The sequence below is a fragment of the Leptodactylus fuscus genome, chromosome 11, assembly GCF_031893055.1.
Source record: "Leptodactylus fuscus isolate aLepFus1 chromosome 11, aLepFus1.hap2, whole genome shotgun sequence".
In the NCBI taxonomy this organism is placed as follows: Eukaryota; Metazoa; Chordata; class Amphibia; order Anura; family Leptodactylidae; genus Leptodactylus; species Leptodactylus fuscus.
Genome location: NC_134275.1, coordinates 82,790,386 through 82,809,051, shown reverse-complemented (window position 1 = coordinate 82,809,051; position 18,666 = coordinate 82,790,386). Strand labels below are relative to the sequence as shown.

General features: G+C 44.6%; 1 protein-coding gene and 1 pseudogene across 1 annotated transcript; both read right to left on the bottom strand.

The window, feature by feature from the left end:
* Positions 1–5,805: 5,805 nt before the first annotated feature.
* Positions 5,806–6,810, bottom strand: LOC142184717 (olfactory receptor 6C1-like). The gene has a single exon (XM_075259769.1). It carries the CDS (start codon positions 6,808–6,810, stop codon positions 5,806–5,808), a length of 1,005 nt encoding a protein of 334 aa, XP_075115870.1.
* A 7,336-nt stretch (positions 6,811–14,146) lies between these two features.
* Positions 14,147–15,089, bottom strand: LOC142185588 (olfactory receptor 5V1-like; annotated as a pseudogene).
* Between the last annotated feature and the right edge of the window lie 3,577 nt (positions 15,090–18,666).

Here is an 18,666-nt window from a genome sequence, read left to right as displayed (position 1 = left end):
GTAGTGTCGCTGCTTACCGGAAAAGCTTTGGCCTGGGTCACCCCCTTGAAGGAACGGGGCGCGGCAGAGTTGGCTACACTAACCTCTCTGCTTGAAGCGCTTCGTTTGGTGTTTCATGACCCTGTGCCCCAGTCCACCTATGCATCTCAGCTCTTGCGGTTGCGACAAGGCCAAAACTCGGTCGCTAATTTTGCCATCGAGTTTCGAACCTTAGCTTCTGAACTGGATTGGCCAGACAAAGTTTTATTGGCTATTTTTCGGGAAGGTTTGTCCTCACACATAAAGGACAAATTAGCAGGCAGGGAACCGTCTGCCTCTCTCGCCTCCCTTATCAACACGGCAACATGTGTTGATATACAATTATCTGATAGAAGAGTGGAACGGGAGGTTGAATATAACCTAGGGCCACAAGGGGGGGTCTCTAAGCCCATTGTTGCCCTGCCAGTTGAAGGGTCCACGGAACCCATGGACACCTCTCAAGTTTCCCCTTCTGGTGGCAGCAGAAGAAGGAAAGCTAAGGGGGTGGTCTGTTTCCGTTGTAACCAACCAGGGCACATTACCCCTCAATGCCCTAAACCACCGGGAAACGAGTCTGTCTAGTACCCATCAAGGGGGGGTTACTGGGCACACTAAAACCCCTTACTCGTATCCGATTCCCAGTAGCCCTTAAGCTTGAGAACGGGTGGGTCAATACTAGGGCATTTGTTGATTCTGGGGCCATGGGGAACTTTATTTCAGAAAATTCGCCCAGGAACATGCCATTCCTATGAGGGCGGTTGAGACCCCCATTGACATAACGGTGGTCGACGGGTCACAAATCCACTCACGGATCCGTTTTGAGACTCCACCTATATTTCTACAAAGCGGAGCACTAATATACCGAGCAGCTCTCCTTTCATATTATGGAGGGTTTAGCTGATGTGGTATTGTTAGGTCTCCCCTGGCTTCGCTGGCATTCTCCAGTTATAGACTGGAGGCAGGGGGAGATCATTAGTTGGAGTCCGGAGTGCCAGGAGAGATGTATGATACCAGTACAGCCAGCCGTCTCTCCAGTGTTGCCTCCGGAACTGGAAGGCTTGCCCCCTCAATATGCAGGGTTTGCAGACGTTTTTTCTAAAAAAGCAGCTGAAACTCTGCCAGAACACAGATCTTACGACTGTGCCATAGATCTGTTGCCAGGGGCTACGCCACCTCGGGGCAGGGTTTACCCTCTCTCCCTTCCCGAGACTCAGGCGATGTCTGATTATATTAAGGAGAATCTTGAAAGGGGATTCATACGGAAATCCTCGTCTCCCGCAGGCGTGGGCTTCTTCTTTGTGGAGAAGAAAGATGGCTCCCTTCGCCCGTGCATAGATTACCGTGGTCTAAATGCCATCACAGTGAAGAATAGGTACCCCCTGCCCCTCATTGCTGAACTATTTGATCTGTTCAAGGGGGCCACCATTTTTACCAAATTAGACCTACGGGGGGCGTATAATCTGATACGTATACGCAAGGGGGATGAATGGAAGACTGCGTTCAACACCAGGGACAGTCATTACGAATACCTAGTCATGCCTTTCGGCCTGGCCAATGCCCCAGCAGTTTTCCAGTCATTTGTAAATGACATCTTCCGTGACCTCCTGCAGACCTCAGTGGTGGTATACTTGGATGATATTCTTATTTTTTCATCTAATATGACTGACCACCGGCGAACAGTGCGCATGGTCCTCTCGCGCCTGCTTTACGCAAAATTAGAAAAATGTTTGTTTGAGCAGGAGAGACTGCCATTTCTGGGGTACATTGTGTCAGGCGAAGGCCTCCAAATGGATCCTCAGAAGCATGAGGCAATCCTCAAATGGCCGAAGCCTCAAACTCTAAAGGCAGTTCAGAGGTTCTTGGGTTTTGCCAACTATTACAGACAGTTCACTCCACACTTCTCCACACTAGTAGCCCCCCTTTCGGCTCTCACCAAAAAGGGAGCTAACCCTAATAATTGGACTCCCGCAGTAGAACAGGCCTTCTCCATGCTAAAGCAGCGATTTGTAGAAGCGCCCGTTTTACACCGACCAGACGTGTCTAGACCTTTCTGTCTGGTGGTGGACGCGTCTTCCGTGGGAGCGGGGGCTATGCTGTTCCAGAGGAACAGCGTTGGGAAAAAGGTCACGTGCCTTCTTTTCCAGACTCTTTTCCTCAGCAGAGAGGAATTACTCAATTGGGGACCGTGAACTCCTAGCAATAAAATTGGCGTTAGAGGAGTGGCGCCATCTTCTGGAGGGGGCTGCACATCCTGTGCACATTTTCACGGATCACAAAAACCTTACCTATATTCAGTCTGCACAGAGACTGAATGCTCGCCAGGCGCGATGGGCACTTTTCTTTTCTCGCTTTAATTTCGTGTTACGTTATGTACCTGGGGAGAAAAATTTGCGGGCAGATGCTCTGTCCCGCTCCTTTGTCAAACCTGATGAGGAGGAATCTGAGGCCAGACTAATCATTCCCTCTGAAAAACAACTGGTGGTCAACCCAGTGAATCTAACTCGGGTTCCACCTGGGAAGACTCTGGTTCCTCTCTCACAGCGACAAGAAGTGTTGTCGTGGGGACATGCTTCCCGTGTCGGAGGACACTTTGGTCTCCGGCGCACCAGGGAGTTTATCTCCCGGCACTACTATTGGCCCTCTCTTTCTACAGATGTGCAGGCCTTTGTGCGAGCTTGTGACATTTGCGCTCGCAACAAGCCCTCACGCCAGCATCCAGCTGGCCTACTGCACCCTCTCCCTATACCAGAATCACCTTGGCAAATCGTGGGTATGGATTTTGTCACAGACCTGCCAACGTCATCGGCCAGGAAGGTAATTTGGGTGGTGACTGATCATTTTACCAAAATAACTATCTTAGTGGCATTACCAGGGCTGCCTTCTGCCAAGGAGTTGGCACGTCTTTTTATTAGGCATGTCTTCCGGATTCACGGTATGCCAGAAAAGATAGTCTCTGATTGAGGGTTGCAGTTCACGGCACATTTTTGGAGGGCACTGTGCCAGTTGATGAGCGTGGAGTTATGCCTGTCGTCGTCCTACCATCCCCAGTCTAATGGTCTGGTGGAGAGGATGAACCAGACTATGGAGACCTACTTGCGCCACTTTGTCTCCTCCCGCCATGGTGATTGGGTGGAGCTGTTGCCATGGGCAGAGTTTGCACTTAACAATGTGGTGGCTGACTCCACGGAGAAAACACCATTCTTTATGCTGTATGCTCGTCATCCGCGCATCCCTCTGCCCATCCCGGTGATCTCTGACGTGCCGGCGCAGGCCTGGGACGGAATTGTCCTCGGGGTATCGTGTCTGGCTCTCTTCCCGCCATCTCCGTCTCCGGGTTCCTTCACTGCGGTTTGCTCCGCGGTTTGTGGGTCCGTTTAAAGTCCTGTCCCAGGTAAATCAGGTGACATGCAAACTGCAGCTACCCAGGTCTTGGCGAATCAACAACTCCTTCCATATCTCTCTCCTGAAACCTCTGGTTCTAACACAGTATTCTAGGCACCTTCCGGAGGAGTCGGAATCGCCTCAGGATGACTTTGAGGTCAAAGAGATAATGGATGCCAAGACTATTCGTGGTAGACTGTTTTACCTGATTGACTGGGCAGGTTATGGTCCAGAGGACCGCACTTGGGAACCTGCGGATCAGGTTCACGCTCCACGACTTGTGACGAAATTTGAACGGAACCAGAGACGCATGGCGTCGATGCGCCGTGGAGGGGGGGTAGTGTTAGGACTGTGCGGCAACTGCGGCCGAGGGGTCGGGTCGCAGCCCGTCTCTCGGCGGTAGCGTATTGCCGCCTGTCACTTCACCCTTGTGCTGGCAGTCAGGTTTATCAAGGGTTAAACCCTCTTGCAGCCGGAGGGTGTGGTCAGGCTGTGACTGACAGTTGTATCAACCAATCACCTCAGTCTTAGGCAGCTGGCTTGGCCGAAAGTGGACCGCCCTTTCCCTTTATAAAGAGGGAGGTTCCTCAGCCCGCTGCCCTAATGTCAATTCACAAATGCACTGCGTGTGCTCAGGATAGCTAGCTAGCTAGCTAGCTAGCTAGCTAGCTAGCTAGCTAGTTAGAAACTTTGTTAGGCAGTATTGCAGTTCAGGTAGAACTCTATTTCCTAAAAAAGGAAAAAATACTTTAGTTGTTAGCTGCTAGATGTGCCTCAGGAAGCCACTGTGTGCACACTAGCTTATTGTGGACAGTCTAGCAGCAAAGTGCTGTCTAGACTGAGTCCTTGTGCGGCTGCTCGGACCTACACAGGCCGCTGTGATAGTACAGAGCGAACTAGGGTGTGTAGAGGGCTGGCAGTGACGTCTAACTGTCAGACCCAGTTCACACCAGGGCGCTTCTGTGGTCCAGAGCCCAGCGGGCTCCTTTGGGGTTTTTTTTGTTTGTTTTTTTTAATAAACCCAGCAAACCATAACACACACACACACGTACCTGGTGTTTTTACTTTCACTTTGCTTCCTTTCCTCCTCAGGGCTGCAGACGGCAGGAGCTCCTCCTCACATGTAGCAGCAGGTCCAGGGAGCCCTTATCCTGTGCAGTGAGAGGCTCACCTCTGATTGGTGGCAGGGAGAGAAGGGGGCGTGTCCTACACCGCAGTTCTACCAGAGCACTGAAAGGACGCTCTCTCTCTCTAAATTTAGTGTGAAGTCTCAGGCTGGCTGCCGTGCCAGCAAAATATGCCTCGCGTGCCAGTCTTGGCACGCGTGCCAGGGGTTGCCGACCCCTGCTCTATATCATCATCCACTCTACCCAGTTTAACACAGTATGTAACCTGCCACAGAAAAGACAACAAAACACCAGACTTGCTGTTTGACAATGCAAGGAAGGCAAATAACTCATCAGCCCTACCGCCCCTAGGTAGATCGGATCACAACCTGGTGCATCTGCGACCAGTATGCAAGCTACTTGTACATAGAGAACCAGCTGTTACTCGTACAGTGAGGATATGGTCAGAAGAGTGTGTGGGTGCTCTGAGGGATTGGAGAGATTTTTTTGACACCACTGCAAGACATAACAGACTACATTAATTCCTGTGTAGACCACATGGTACACAAAAACAGTAGTGAGGTGCTTCTCTAATAACAAGCCATGAATAAACTCTGATATAAAAGCTCTTCTCAAGGAGAAATGAAAACTTTCAGATCTGGAGATAAGAAATGCCTGGGGGAATGTTCAAAAGGAGCTGAGGCGACAGATTAGGGAGAGAAAGGCCAATTACAGGAGGAAGATGGAGCAGCAAATGGCTGAAGGATGTATCAGTAAAGTTTGGAATAGCACCCCTTTCCTCTCTCATCCTGGGTTTCCAGTTGACAAATTACTACACATTGTACAGAGCGGCTTCTACCTTACAACTGGCTCCATACAGTTACCCAGTGTCTCTTCTGCTATGAGGAGACCCTTGGCCACTCCTAACCATGTCATCACTCACTCTTCCACTTTGTCGCTTAATCCTCACACCACCTCTCTCTGCCATGGTTTCTCCATTCAGGTCTTGGTAAATCCTGCATCTTCTTATACCTCGATCATTTCTCCAGGTACCTTTTGACAACTACCATAATTTGCTTTGCCTGCAGCTGACTGTGGTTGGTTGCTAAATTCCTTTTTTGCAATCCACTATTAATAAGTGGAATCCGTGTTCGTTTTACCAAGTCCCATTTATATTTGTGGAGTGTCACGCATTACAATTTAGAATAAGATATAGAACAAGACTATTGAATCAAAATCCTTTATTCTAACCATACATTCACCATACAATGGGGTTGTTCTTTGCAGCTGTTCACTGAACTTACATACCTTTGATGGGTTTAGTCAAAATTTCAATATTTCCACTAGGACCTTGAGAATTGGTTGAGACTCGTACAGGAACCAATCTCATTTTTCGTTTCATAGCACTTTTCACATCCTTATTCTTTAAGCTGTAGATCAGCGGGTTCAGTATAGGGACGGCCGCCGCATTAAACAAAGAGAAATATTTACTGGAACTTAGGCTGACGGATGACATTGGTCTCATATACTGGCTGACAAGAGAGGCATAGAGACAGAAGACAACTGAGAGGTGAGAGGAACATGTGTAGAAGGCTTTACGTCTACCACTGCTGGAACGTATAGACAAGATGGTGGAGATAATGAAGACATAAGAGATGAATGTAAGGGCAAAGGGGGTAAAAGCAGCAACAAACACCCCAACAGTGAGTATATAGAGCTGGACAAAAAATGTGTCACTGCATGTCAACTTCATGACCGGTACAATGTCACAGAAGAAATGGTCTATCTTGTTGGACTCATAGCAGGTTAATTTCAAGAGCCCAAACATACCTGGTAGGGTTTCAAGGAAGCCACAAAGCCAACAGAGAGAGGCCAAAAGGGCACAAAGCTTAGAATCCATGACAAGATGATAATGTAAAGGCTTACAGATAGCGACATAGCGATCGTACCCCATCGCCGACAAAACCAACAGTTCGATACAAATCATTGAGATATAGACATAAATTTTCACAAGACATCTGAGAACTGAAATCGTGTTATCTCCCAATATGAAAGATATCAAGATTTTATGAAGAGTGATGGTAGAACAGCTAATGTCCAAGATAGACAAGTTGGCCAAGAAGAAGTACATGGGAGTATGGAGATGATGATCTAGACAGACGAGGAGGAGGATGGTGAGGTTACCTCCAAGAGTGGTGAGATAGATGAGCAGAACCAGGAGGAAAACTAAGAATTGCAAAATAAATTCATCTGAGAACCCGATAATGATAAAATAGGTGGTAATGCTCATATTCCTGGGCTCCATGTGATTGTAAAATTTTTAAAAGTAACTAAAGATGACAATGAAGTTGACAAAAATTCAAAAAAGATTTTCAACCAATATTGTAATAAAACTGAGATTTTTCCATTAGGCATTAACTCCAATATCAGACAAGGAATGTTTAGGGCTCAGAATTATTCGGCGTTACATATGTAAGTGCTAGGATTAGAGGCCGGTATTGTTGTGTATACTCTGCATTCATTCATTGGTTCCGTTGCAGGCTACATGTGAAACATGACACATGTTTTTATCCAGAAATGAGGTTAATGTGTCGGAGTTCTTCTATGTGAATAGATAGAACGTGGCAGTGATAAAAGTGAGGGATTAAATAGTCAGACGCCCGATCTCTGGAGCTTTCCTTGGTTTATTAAAACCCAATGGGATATGAAACATTAAGTTAATTAACTAATTCTGAGCTTCACTGATAATATTTACAATATTTGTAATGATCTTGGCTTGTTATAAACTGGGTCACTCATCCATAATTGCAACTTGGCAATTTCTGTGACTCTGTAGCTCATGTGGGTCACTGGAACGGAAACATACCACTCCTGCATATAAATAACTAGCAGGAGGACTCGGCTTCGCACGGGTATATTACATTTTATGTTTGTGTAGTGGCCCCCTACGAATTGTCCAATTTTGCACTGGTGTATTTTGTATGTTGTGTGTGTGTATGTGTCCATAAGTGTCATGTGATCATGTGTATCTCAGTTTGGATATCTGTGAAAAACCTGTGATCGGTTGTTATGGAGTAAAGCTATGTGAAAGTGAACTTATATAACAGTGTCATCCACAGCGTCCTGCCCCTTTAAAGCTGACTCACAGCAGTAAATAAAAATGGCTGGGTTGCCATGGAAACCTGGAGTAAAGCTCTGATGTGTGATGGTGTATGCTGAGCTGTGTATCTAATCCTCTGATGTGTGATTGTGTATGCTGAGCTGTGTATCTAATCCTCTGATGTGTGATAGTGTGTGCTGAGCTGTGTATCTAATCCTCCGATGTGTGATAGTGTGTGCTGAGCTGTGTATCTAATCCTCCGATGTGTGATACTGTTTGCTGAGCAGTGTATCTAATCCTCCAATATGTGATACTGTGTGCTGAGCTGTGTATCTAATCCTCCGATGTGTGATACTGTGTGCTGAGCTGTGTATCTAATCCTCCGATGTGTGATACTGTGTGCTGAGCTGTGTATCTAATCCTCCGATGTGCGATACTGTGTGCTGAGCTGTGTATCTAATCCTCCGATGTGCGATACTGTGTGCTGAGCTGTGTATCTAATCCTCTGTGCTGAGCTGTGTACCTAATCGAATCATCCTATGTGTAAAACTGTGCTTAGCAGTGTATCTAATCCTCTGATGTGTGTCTCTCAGTTTGGATATCAGTGTTGGATATACCTGGAGTAATGCTGTGTGCATGTGGAGTGACTGTGTGTATGGCAGTTGGAATATGAATGAAATACTTGCAGGTTTGTGTTGGCTAATGTAGGTTATTGTTCTGGGAATACTGTATCTCAGGAATAGTAGATCCAAGAGAGTTGAGGCCCATTCTAAAACCTTCTCGTACACCTGATGTATCTGTGTGCCAAATTTGGTGAAGATCAGTCCAGTAATTTGGTCGCGCATAAAGAACAGACAGACAGACAGAAACTCATCTTTATAATATAGAAAGATTATGCCCCCTTATAAATAATAGTCCCTGCTTGTAAGTAACAAAGTCCCATTATAAATAATAACGTAATTTATGTAGAAAGTGAAAATTGAAACTTGTAAAGAGAGATATGCAATTTCAGTGGCCGATTGTGCTCACTATTTGTGGGTGTAAACTGTTGTTTGGATTCACAGCAGGGCTTAGAAGCCCTAGGAGCGCTGGGCTTTTTGGTTATGGAGTGTAGATTTCAAGAGACCTGTTTTTGGACACTATTCTCCATTTGCAGAACCCCAGACAAGCCTGACGTGGAATGCACCAAGAAGTGACTTTATTTTGTAAATGACACACCTGGAGGAATTTAGTGACGTGCAGTAAACATTTTCAACCTTTGAATGTTGCATTAATTTACTTTCTGGAACACTCGCGAGTTCAGCTCCAACCATGAGTGTTCCTGAGAAGTTGACATAGACATGACATAATAGTAAAGGACAGGCAGCGCAGTCATTACTCAAGAAGTATTGTGCAAAATTCCAAGGAGGCTGGATCTATCCAAAACACTTGTAGTAGAAAGGAAGATGGACAACGCTACAATATGATTTTGAAGAACGCGCTTATTTATTGGCTGAACCCAAAATTTTTGGGGAAAACTCATAACAAACCTGACTTGTTATTAGACAGTTCATTCATCCCTATTAGGTATCCCTACAGCCCAAAAATCCCATACTGGTGAAAGTTATAGTGGGGAAAAAGAAATTGATCTAATCATCCTAAGGAATGTAAGGAAAACAAAAATTGCATTTTTTTCACCCATTCCACTTTATAATAATTTTTTCCCACTTCCCAGTACATTGAACAGACTTTTAAATGGTGCCCTTGTTATGTACAATTTGTCCTGCAAAAAATAAGCCCTCTGAGTTAATTTCTATATGTAAGTGTAGGAAGAGAGGAGGGGGGATAGAAAAGACGCCCTATATAATTGCTACTCGATACATTGTAACCACGGCTATTTTTGTAGATAAGAGGCTACTAGTGCACAGAGTGAGGCAATAAACAAGTTATCCAGCTGCAGGAAAATTCTACTCCACGTCTCTTTTCTCCATAGAGCTCTGTGTGAGGCTGAATACAGAGCCTAATGTAAATAAGGAGTCAGATTGAAAATAATGAGTAGCTTCAGTAACAGATCTCCTTAAGATCTATTATAAAATTACTCATTCACCTGTACCGATCCTTTATGAAAGGTGATTCATAACTGGAGGTTGAGGCCCATTCTAAAACCTTGTCGTACCCCTGATGTATCTGTGTGCCAAATTTGGTGAAGATCAGTCCAGTCATTTGGTCGAGTATAAAGAACAGACAGACAGACAGAAACTCATTTTTGTAATATAGAAAGATTATGCCCCTTATAAATAACAGTCTCTGCTTATAAGTAACAAAGTCCCATTATAAATAATAATTAGAGATGAGCGAACACTAAAATGTTCGAGGTTCGAAATTCGATTCGAACAGCCGCTCACTGTTCGAGTGTTCGAATGGGTTTCGAACCCCATTATAGTCTATGGGGAACATAAACTCGTTAAGGGGGAAACCCAAATTCGTGTCTGGAGGGTCACCAAGTCCACTATGACACCCCAGGAAATGATACCAACACCCTGGAATGACACTGGGACAGCAGGGGAAGCATGTCTGGGGGCATAAAAGTCACTTTATTTCATGGAAATCCCTGTCAGTTTGCGATTTTCGCAAGCTAACTTTTCCCCATAGAAATGCATTGGCCAGTGCTGATTGGCCAGAGTACGGAACTCGACCAATCAGCGCTGGCTCTGCTGGAGGAGGCGGAGTCTAAGATCGCTCCACACCAGTCTCCATTCAGGTCCGACCTTAGACTCCGCCTCCTCCGGCAGAGCCAGCGCTGATTGGCCGAAGGCTGGCCAATGCATTCCTATGCGAATGCAGACTTAGCAGTGCTGAGTCAGTTTTGCTCAACTACACATCTGATGTACACTCGGCACTGCTACATCAGATGTAGCAATCTGATGTAGCAGAGCCGAGGGTGCACTAGAACCCCTGTGCAAACTCAGTTCACGCTAATAGAATGCATTGGCCAGCGCTGATTGGCCAATGCATTCTATTAGCCCGATGAAGTAGAGCTGAATGTGTGTGCTAAGCACACACATTCAGCACTGCTTCATCAAGCCAATACAATGCATTAGCCAGTGCTGATTGGCCAGAGTACGGAATTCGGCCAATCAGCGCTGGCTCTGCTGGAGGAGGCGGAGTCTAAGGTCGGACCTGAATGGAGACTGGTGTGGAGCGATCTTAGACTCCGCCTCCTCCAGCAGAGCCAGCGCTGATTGGCCGAATTCCGTACTCTGGCCAATCAGCACTGGCTAATGCATTGTATTGGCGTGATGAAGCAGTGCTGAATGTGTGTGCTTAGCACACACATTCAGCTCTACTTCATCGGGCTAATAGAATGCATTGGCCAATCAGCGCTGGCCAATGCATTCTATTAGCGTGAACTGAGTTTGCACAGGGGTTCTAGTGCACCCTCGGCTCTGCTACATCAGATTGCTACATCTGATGTAGCAGTGCCGAGTGTGCATCAGATGTGTAGTTGAGCAAAACTGACTCAGCACTGCTAAGTCTCTGCATTCGCATAGGAATGCATTGGCCAGCCTTCGGCCAATCAGCGCTGGCTCTGCCGGAGGAGGCGGAGTCTAAGGTCGGACCTGAATGGAGACTGGTGTGGAGCGATCTTAGACTCCGCCTCCTCCAGCAGAGCCAGCGCTGATTGGTCGAGTTCCGTACTCTGGCCAATCAGCGCTGGCCAATGCATTCTATTAGCCCGATGAAGTAGAGCTGAATGTGTGTGCTTAGCACACACATTCAGCTCTACTTCATCAGGCTAATAGAATACATTGGCCAATCAGCGCTGGCCAATGCATTCTATTAGCTTGATGAAGCAGAGTGTGCACAAGGGTTCAAGCGCACCCTCGGCTCTGATGTAGCAGAGCTGAGGGTGCACAAGGGTTCAAGTGCACCCTCGGCTCTCCTACATCAGAGCCGAGGGTGCGCTTGAATCCTTGTGCAGCCTCGGCTCTGCTACATCAGAGCCGAGGGTGCGCTTGAACCCTTGTGCACACTCTGCTTCATCAAGCTAATAGAATGCATTGGCCAGCACTGATTGGCCAGAGTACGGAATTCGGCCAATCAGCGCTGGCCAATGCATCCCTATGGGAAAAAGTTTATCTCACAAAAATCACAATTACACACCCGATAGAGCCCCAAAAAGTTATTTTTAATAACATTCCCCCCTAAATAAAGGTTATCCCTAGCTATCCCTGCCTGTACAGCTATCCCTGTCTCATAGTCACAAAGTTCACATTCTCATATGACCCGGATTTGAAATCCACTATTCGTCTAAAATGGAGGTCACCTGATTTCGGCAGCCAATGACTTTTTCCAATTTTTTTCAATGCCCCCAGTGTCGTAGTTCCTGTCCCACCTCCCCTGCGCTGTTATTGGTGCAAAAAAGGCGCCAGGGAAGGTGGGAGGGGAATCGAATTTTGGCGCACTTTACCACGCGGTGTTCGATTCGATTCGAACATGGCGAACACCCTGATATCCGATCGAACATGTGTTCGATAGAACACTGTTCGCTCATCTCTAATAATAATGTAATTTATGTAGAAAGTGAAACTTGTAAAGAGATGTCATTTCAGTGGCCGATTGGCCGATCTATTATAAAATTACTCATTCACCTGTACCGATCCTTTATGAAAGGTGATTCATAACTGGAGGTGCACTTTAAGCAGTTGGTGAATGTGAGTCATAAATCAATATAAATGATCACACTCCTTACATAAGTATATAGATGTTCTTGTCCTTTTAGTTAGAAGGTAGGTTTGAGTGATCGCGATCGAGTAAATTTAACGATCGCGATCGGAATTCCAATCCCGATCTTTTTAGGTGGGATTGAGGTCGGAGGTTATTTTCCACAATGCTTTGCTACTGGCCAAGCATTGTGGGAAAAGCTAACAATGTTAGCTAGGTCCCATAGGAATGAATGGATGCAGCCAGCACAGCCTGAGTGCCAGCTGCGTCTCCCCGCCCTGTACCAGTCCACACTCTCCTAAGCCACAAGCCCCGCCTTTTTCCTAGGTCTGCAACACTCACCTGGGAGGCGGGGGGCAGCGAGACGAGAAGAGGAGCGAGAACAGTGGGGACCAGACCAGCGGCAGCGCTTCCGTGCAGGTAAGTGGCCAGAGGATTTTTTTTTAATCACTACACAGCGTGGAGTCTCACAATTAAAGCGTTCAATTTTTAGATTCCATGCTGTGTAGTGAATAGGATCGTTTTTAAAATTCGATCTTCGATTATAAAAAAAATCCCATTGACTTGCATTGGGATCGGAATCGGGTTCGAATGGAAAATGATCGGAAATTGGATTTTAAAAACGATCCTGAAATCTCAAGATCGGCTCAACCCTATTATAAGGATGTTGGTTGTCCCTGCAGTGCCACCACAGGTGAAAGGAAGCATTACATTTTGTAATATTGGAAAAGAGTCCACTGTGGCTTTCCTCCTCCCTCACTTATTTAAGCGAGGTATCCTATTAGTGATCCAGTCCACAATTTTTATCTTTTTGGGGTTTTTTTGAACATGGGGGTTTCAAAATTAAAACTGAGTTAATGTGTAACTGTAGAACCCGGCGTATGAGTGCATTTTGATCCAAGTCGTTTAACCACTTACATGAAATGGATAGCAACAGTGTAATCTTAGCGGTTAGACAGAAGCCCATCACTACTTGGTTGCAGAGTGCTGTTGGGTAATCCTTGTGTTTGGGGTTCCAATGAAGACCCCCTGGTGTGTCATCTTTGTACAGGCCCTCCCAGGTACAGCACACTGCAATACAAAGGTATTACAAAAATAAAAACGAAAACGTAAAAAATTTACAGTAAAAATTCTTTGTATCCCTAAATGGTACCAAAGAAAACACAAGAGATTCTAAAAGAAAAAAAAAAACTAAATTAAAAAGTTATGGCGCTAAAAATATGGTGAGACAAAGCAATTTATTTAAGAATATAGTTTTTTTTACTGTGCAAAAGTCATAACAAATATACATTTTATAGATTTTGTATCTTGATAATTGTCCTGATCTTCAAATTAAAATTTTTATACTTCATAGTTAATGCTGGAAAAATTCAACCGAAATGAAAGAAATTGCAGAATAACTTTTGTTTTTACCTTCCCCCAAGAAAAGTGAAATATAATTAAAAAAATGAAAAAGTTCTGGCTGCATCATTGAAGGAGTTGTGCAAGATCCACAGGAGTTGGATACTGATGACCACGGACAGGTGAACCCCGCACCAAAAAATGTAAGGCTAGCTGTCTGATTTCTGTGCAAAGTCCTGTGACAGTCGGGGGTTCTGGTAGCGGGAGGTCAGATGTCATCTAACAAAAGGGTAATGTCCAAAGGTGGAGATCCGGAGCAGTACCCTGGTCCGACATTTCACTTTGATAGGTGGTTCAGGAATCCATCTGAAGATCCAGCAGGGCACATGGCTAGTGCAAAATAAAGCAGTAGTTTGGGAACCTAATCCACTGGTGTGTGGTTCGCTTAATGTCCCAAATCAGTCTGACAGGTTCTCCTTATAGTTTCATTATGGCTTTATGTATTGGTTGATATTACAAGTCTCAGTCTTCTCCTTATAGCGTCTTTCACGTCTTTATTCTTTAAGCTGTAGATCAGCGGGTTCAGTATAGGGACGGCCGCCGCGTTACACAAAGAGAAATATTTATTGGAGCCCAAATTGATGGATGACATTGGCCTCAGATACTGGAAGACAAGAGAGGCATAGAGACAGAGGACAACTGTGAGGTGAGAGGAACATGTGTAGAAGGCTTTACGTCTACCACTGCTGGAACGTATAGACAAGATGGTGGAGAGAATGAAGACATAGGAGATGAAAGTAAGGGCAAAAGGGGTAAAAGCAGAAACAAACACCCCTACAGTGAGAATATAGAGCTGGAGAAAAGATGTGTCACTGCACGACAACTTCAAGACGGGTACAATGTCACAGAAGAAATGGTCTATCTTGTTGGACTCGTAGCAGGTTAATTTAACGAGTCCAATAAAATTTGGTATGCCTTCAAGGAAACCACAGACCCAACATAAAGAGGCCAGAATGAAGCAAAGACTGGAATCCATTACAAGACGATAATGTAAAGGGTTACAGATAGCGACATAGCGATCATAGCCCATAGCTGCCAAAACCAACAGCTCATCGCAAGTCAAAGACAGAAAAACAAAAATTTCCATAAAACATCTGAACTGAAATCGTGTTATCTCTTGATATGAAAGATATCAGGATTTTATGAAGAGTGATGGTAGAACTGCTAATGTCCAAGACAGACAAGTTGGCCAAGAAGAAGTACATGGGAGTATGGAGATGATGATCTAGACAGATGAGGAGGAGGATGGTGAGGTTACCTCCAAGAGTGGCGAGATAGATGAGCAGAACCAGGAGGAAAACTAAGAATTGCAACAAAGGATTATCTGAGATCCCGGTAATGATGAAATACATCGGTGCGCTCATATTCATATGATCCATCTTGACTTCATAATATAAAAAAATATCTTTGAAGATGACAATTTTTTAGAAAAAAAATAAAACTCTATTTCACATAAGATTAGTTCATATATAAATAACAGATCTGTGAGATATTTGTAACAGTAACAAAGCATGGATGTGAAGGATTCTTCATCTTACTGTACCTGTGATACAGACTCGTGTCATACACATATATTCTACGTCCATTCACAGGTGTCCTTGCAGATTTCTAAGAAACACATTAAAATCCTTGTTTGCAACAACACAGGGCTGAGAGACGAAGAGAGTAATGACGTGCCGGAGCGATTCTTCATGAATGGATTGTGCAGGGTGCTGATAGCAGAGGGAGATTATATAGACAAAGTGCAGAACGGTGAAGGTTCCCTCGAGTCATCAAAAGCCAAAGGGATAAGAAACAAGAACCTGAAAGACACAAAGTACAAAGTTTCTTTTTGCAATAAAGTTTTCATGGCTTTTTTTAAGTTTCTGTTATACAGTTTATATATTGATTAAGAGAGAAAATTAAGTGAGAAATTAAACAATAGGAAAACATATGAAGGAGATTATTAAAGAGGTCGTGTTATCCTGATGTGTCTTCTCGCCCACATAGACCATATAGATATAATATAGTAGGTTCTCTATGAGTTAGATCTTATGTTTCTCTGCAAATGTCAATCACAGCTTTTATCAGAAGGACCAAAATTAAGGATTACCACACTTCACCCATGGAGAAGGCGGGAGAAGGGGAAGATGATGAACCGACGTGTGTGAGAAGAAAACTGCAGGGCTGCTTTGGAGTACTGTCAAGAAGAGCATCATGAAGGCAGAGGGAATTTTTTGGACCATGCAATGCTTTTTTGGGAAAAGCAAATCCTGAAATTCCAGTGTTACTTTGACGGTCCTATGGTCACTGTGTTTGTTTGCACTTGAAAAAGGGCAATCAGTTCCCAAAACGCTTTGTGTTTGTTCTAAACTCTAATAAAGAAGATTTTACTATCCATTTAATGGGTGAGGCGCGGTAATCCTTAATTTTGGTGCTTCTGGTATTTGTTTGACACCATTGGTGGTACAGATTCTGCTGCTCTACACCACCCAGGGAGAAACCCACTGCTCTACAGCTCTGAGGCACATTTGGTAGTTGTGAATCCCTCACAACTTACCCAGGTGAGAGTCACCAATGTGAGGACTAATCACTACATCACCTAATGATATCAATCTATACACAGCTTGGGGCTCGTTCACACCTGCGTCCTGGCCTCCGTTCTGCAGGTTTCCGTTTCCTGCCCGAAACTGGACAGGAGATGGAAACCTGCCGGCATCTTTCATACCCACTCATTTGAATGGGTTTGAAAAGTGTGTGGCCCTGAGCGCCGGTGAGCGTTTTGTGCTCTCTGCGGCCAAACCGTTTTTTTTTTTTTTAACATGCAGTACATTGTGTCCAGTTTAAAAAAAAACGGAGAGCATAAAACGCTGTGTGAACCCAGCATCAGTGCTGTTTTTTGTATGGAAGAATACAGAGACAGTAACATATGGTTGTAGATGGTCACTGACCCATTGTGTTCTCTGTGTAGCCATACTGTTTTATTTTTATATGATTTTGGATTTTCTTTGAGTCCTTTTAGTTATACCTATATATGTATTTTAAGGAACCGGGCAAGGAGGTTGTTCCCGCCATCTTGGAGAACTAAGCACAGAACTTCTGTGGATGTTGCTTGCTCCAATCCTTCTGTCTCCTCACATCATCCCACACAGACTGGATGATGAAGAGATCTGGGCTACAGTCCTATGGAAAAGTTTGAGCACCCCTATTATTCTTAATTAGAAATGAGTGAACACTAAAATGTCCGAGGTTTGAAATCCGATTCGAACAGCCGCTCACTGTTCGACTGTTCGAACGGATTTCGAACCCCATTATAGTCTATGGGGGGAAATGCTCGTTTAAGGGGTAGGCAAAATTCGATAAAATTATACTTACCAAGTCCACAAGTGACGGCCGGGCTGGATTCTCTTTGAAGTCTTCTCCCGGCGCAGAGCCCCCGCGGCGTCTTCCGGCTGGAATTCACTCTGCCTAGGCATCGGGGCCTAGGCAGAGCCGACTGCGCATGCGCGGTCGGCTCTGCCCGGCCCGACTCCTGAGCAGAGCTGACTGCGCATGCGAGGGCATGCCCGCGCATGCGCAGTCAGCTCTGCCTAGGCCGGATGCCTAGGCAGAGTGAATTCCAGCTGGAAGACGCCGCGGGGATGCTGCACGGAGAAAACTTCTAAAGGTAAGAGAAGAACCAGCGTTCATTGGCAGAATGTATAGCATTCTGCCAATCAAAACTGGTACTGCATCGAATCTTAAACTTCGAACAGCTAGTAGTGTTCGATCAAGTACGAGTATTTCGAATACTGTAGTATTCGATCGAACACTACTCGCTCATCTCTATTCTTAATCATTTTTAGTTCTAAATATTTTGGTGTTTGCAGCAGCCATTTCAGTCTGATCTATCTAATAACTGATGGACACAGTAATATTTCAGGATTGAAATGAAGTTTATTGTACTAACAGAAAATGTGCAATATGCATTAAACCAAAATGTGACCAGTACAAAAGTCTGGGCACCTCAACAGAAAAGTGCCAGTAATATTTAGTAGATCCTCCTTTTGCCTCTAGTCACTTCCTGGAGCTTTTAATCAGTTCCTGGATCCTGGATCCTATCTATAATACATAGTGTATGACACTGTCAGGGCTCCTAGGACTATATATATCTATAATACAGAGTGTATGACACTGTCAGGGCTCCTAGGACTATATATATCTATAATACATAGTGTATGACACTGTCAGGGCTCCTAGGACTATATATATCTATAATACATAGTGTATGACACTGTCAGGGCTCCTAGGAACCTATCTATAAAACACAGAACACAAAACAATTAAAGGGAAGATTAAAAGCCACCCAGGAGAGAGATCGGCCATGCCACGTGTAGTCAAAGTCCTCAAAGCAAGACCCAAGAAAGAGGAGGAAAGGAGTGACTTGTAAGAAATGTTACCTCCGGCACTTTGTCCGTCCTACAGATCCTCTTGTCTGGGTTATTTGCCAAGGGAACTGAAGCTGCTGGACAGGCCCATCAAATCCTCAACCATCTCTAATGGAAGGTATCAAAAAACCCCATTTTATAGGTGGATAAAGGCAGATGAAAATGTATGAAAGTTCATGGATTGTAAATCCTTGTGGACAGGGCCCTCAATCCCACTGTGGCAGTTCATCACGGGTAGGATTGTATTTGCGTTGTATATTTTGTGTACTGTATGTAAACCCTCATTATGTAAAGTACCATGGAATAATATAATAATGTACAGCACGATGGAATGAATATAATAATATAAAGAGCACCATGCGATTAATATAATAATGTACAGCACCATGGAATTAATATAATAATGTACAGAGCACCGTGGAAGTAATATAATAATGTACAGCACCATGGAATTAATATAATAATGTACAGAGCACCATGGGATTAATATAATAATGTACAGCACCATGGGATTAATATAATAATGTACAGCACCATGGAATTAATATAA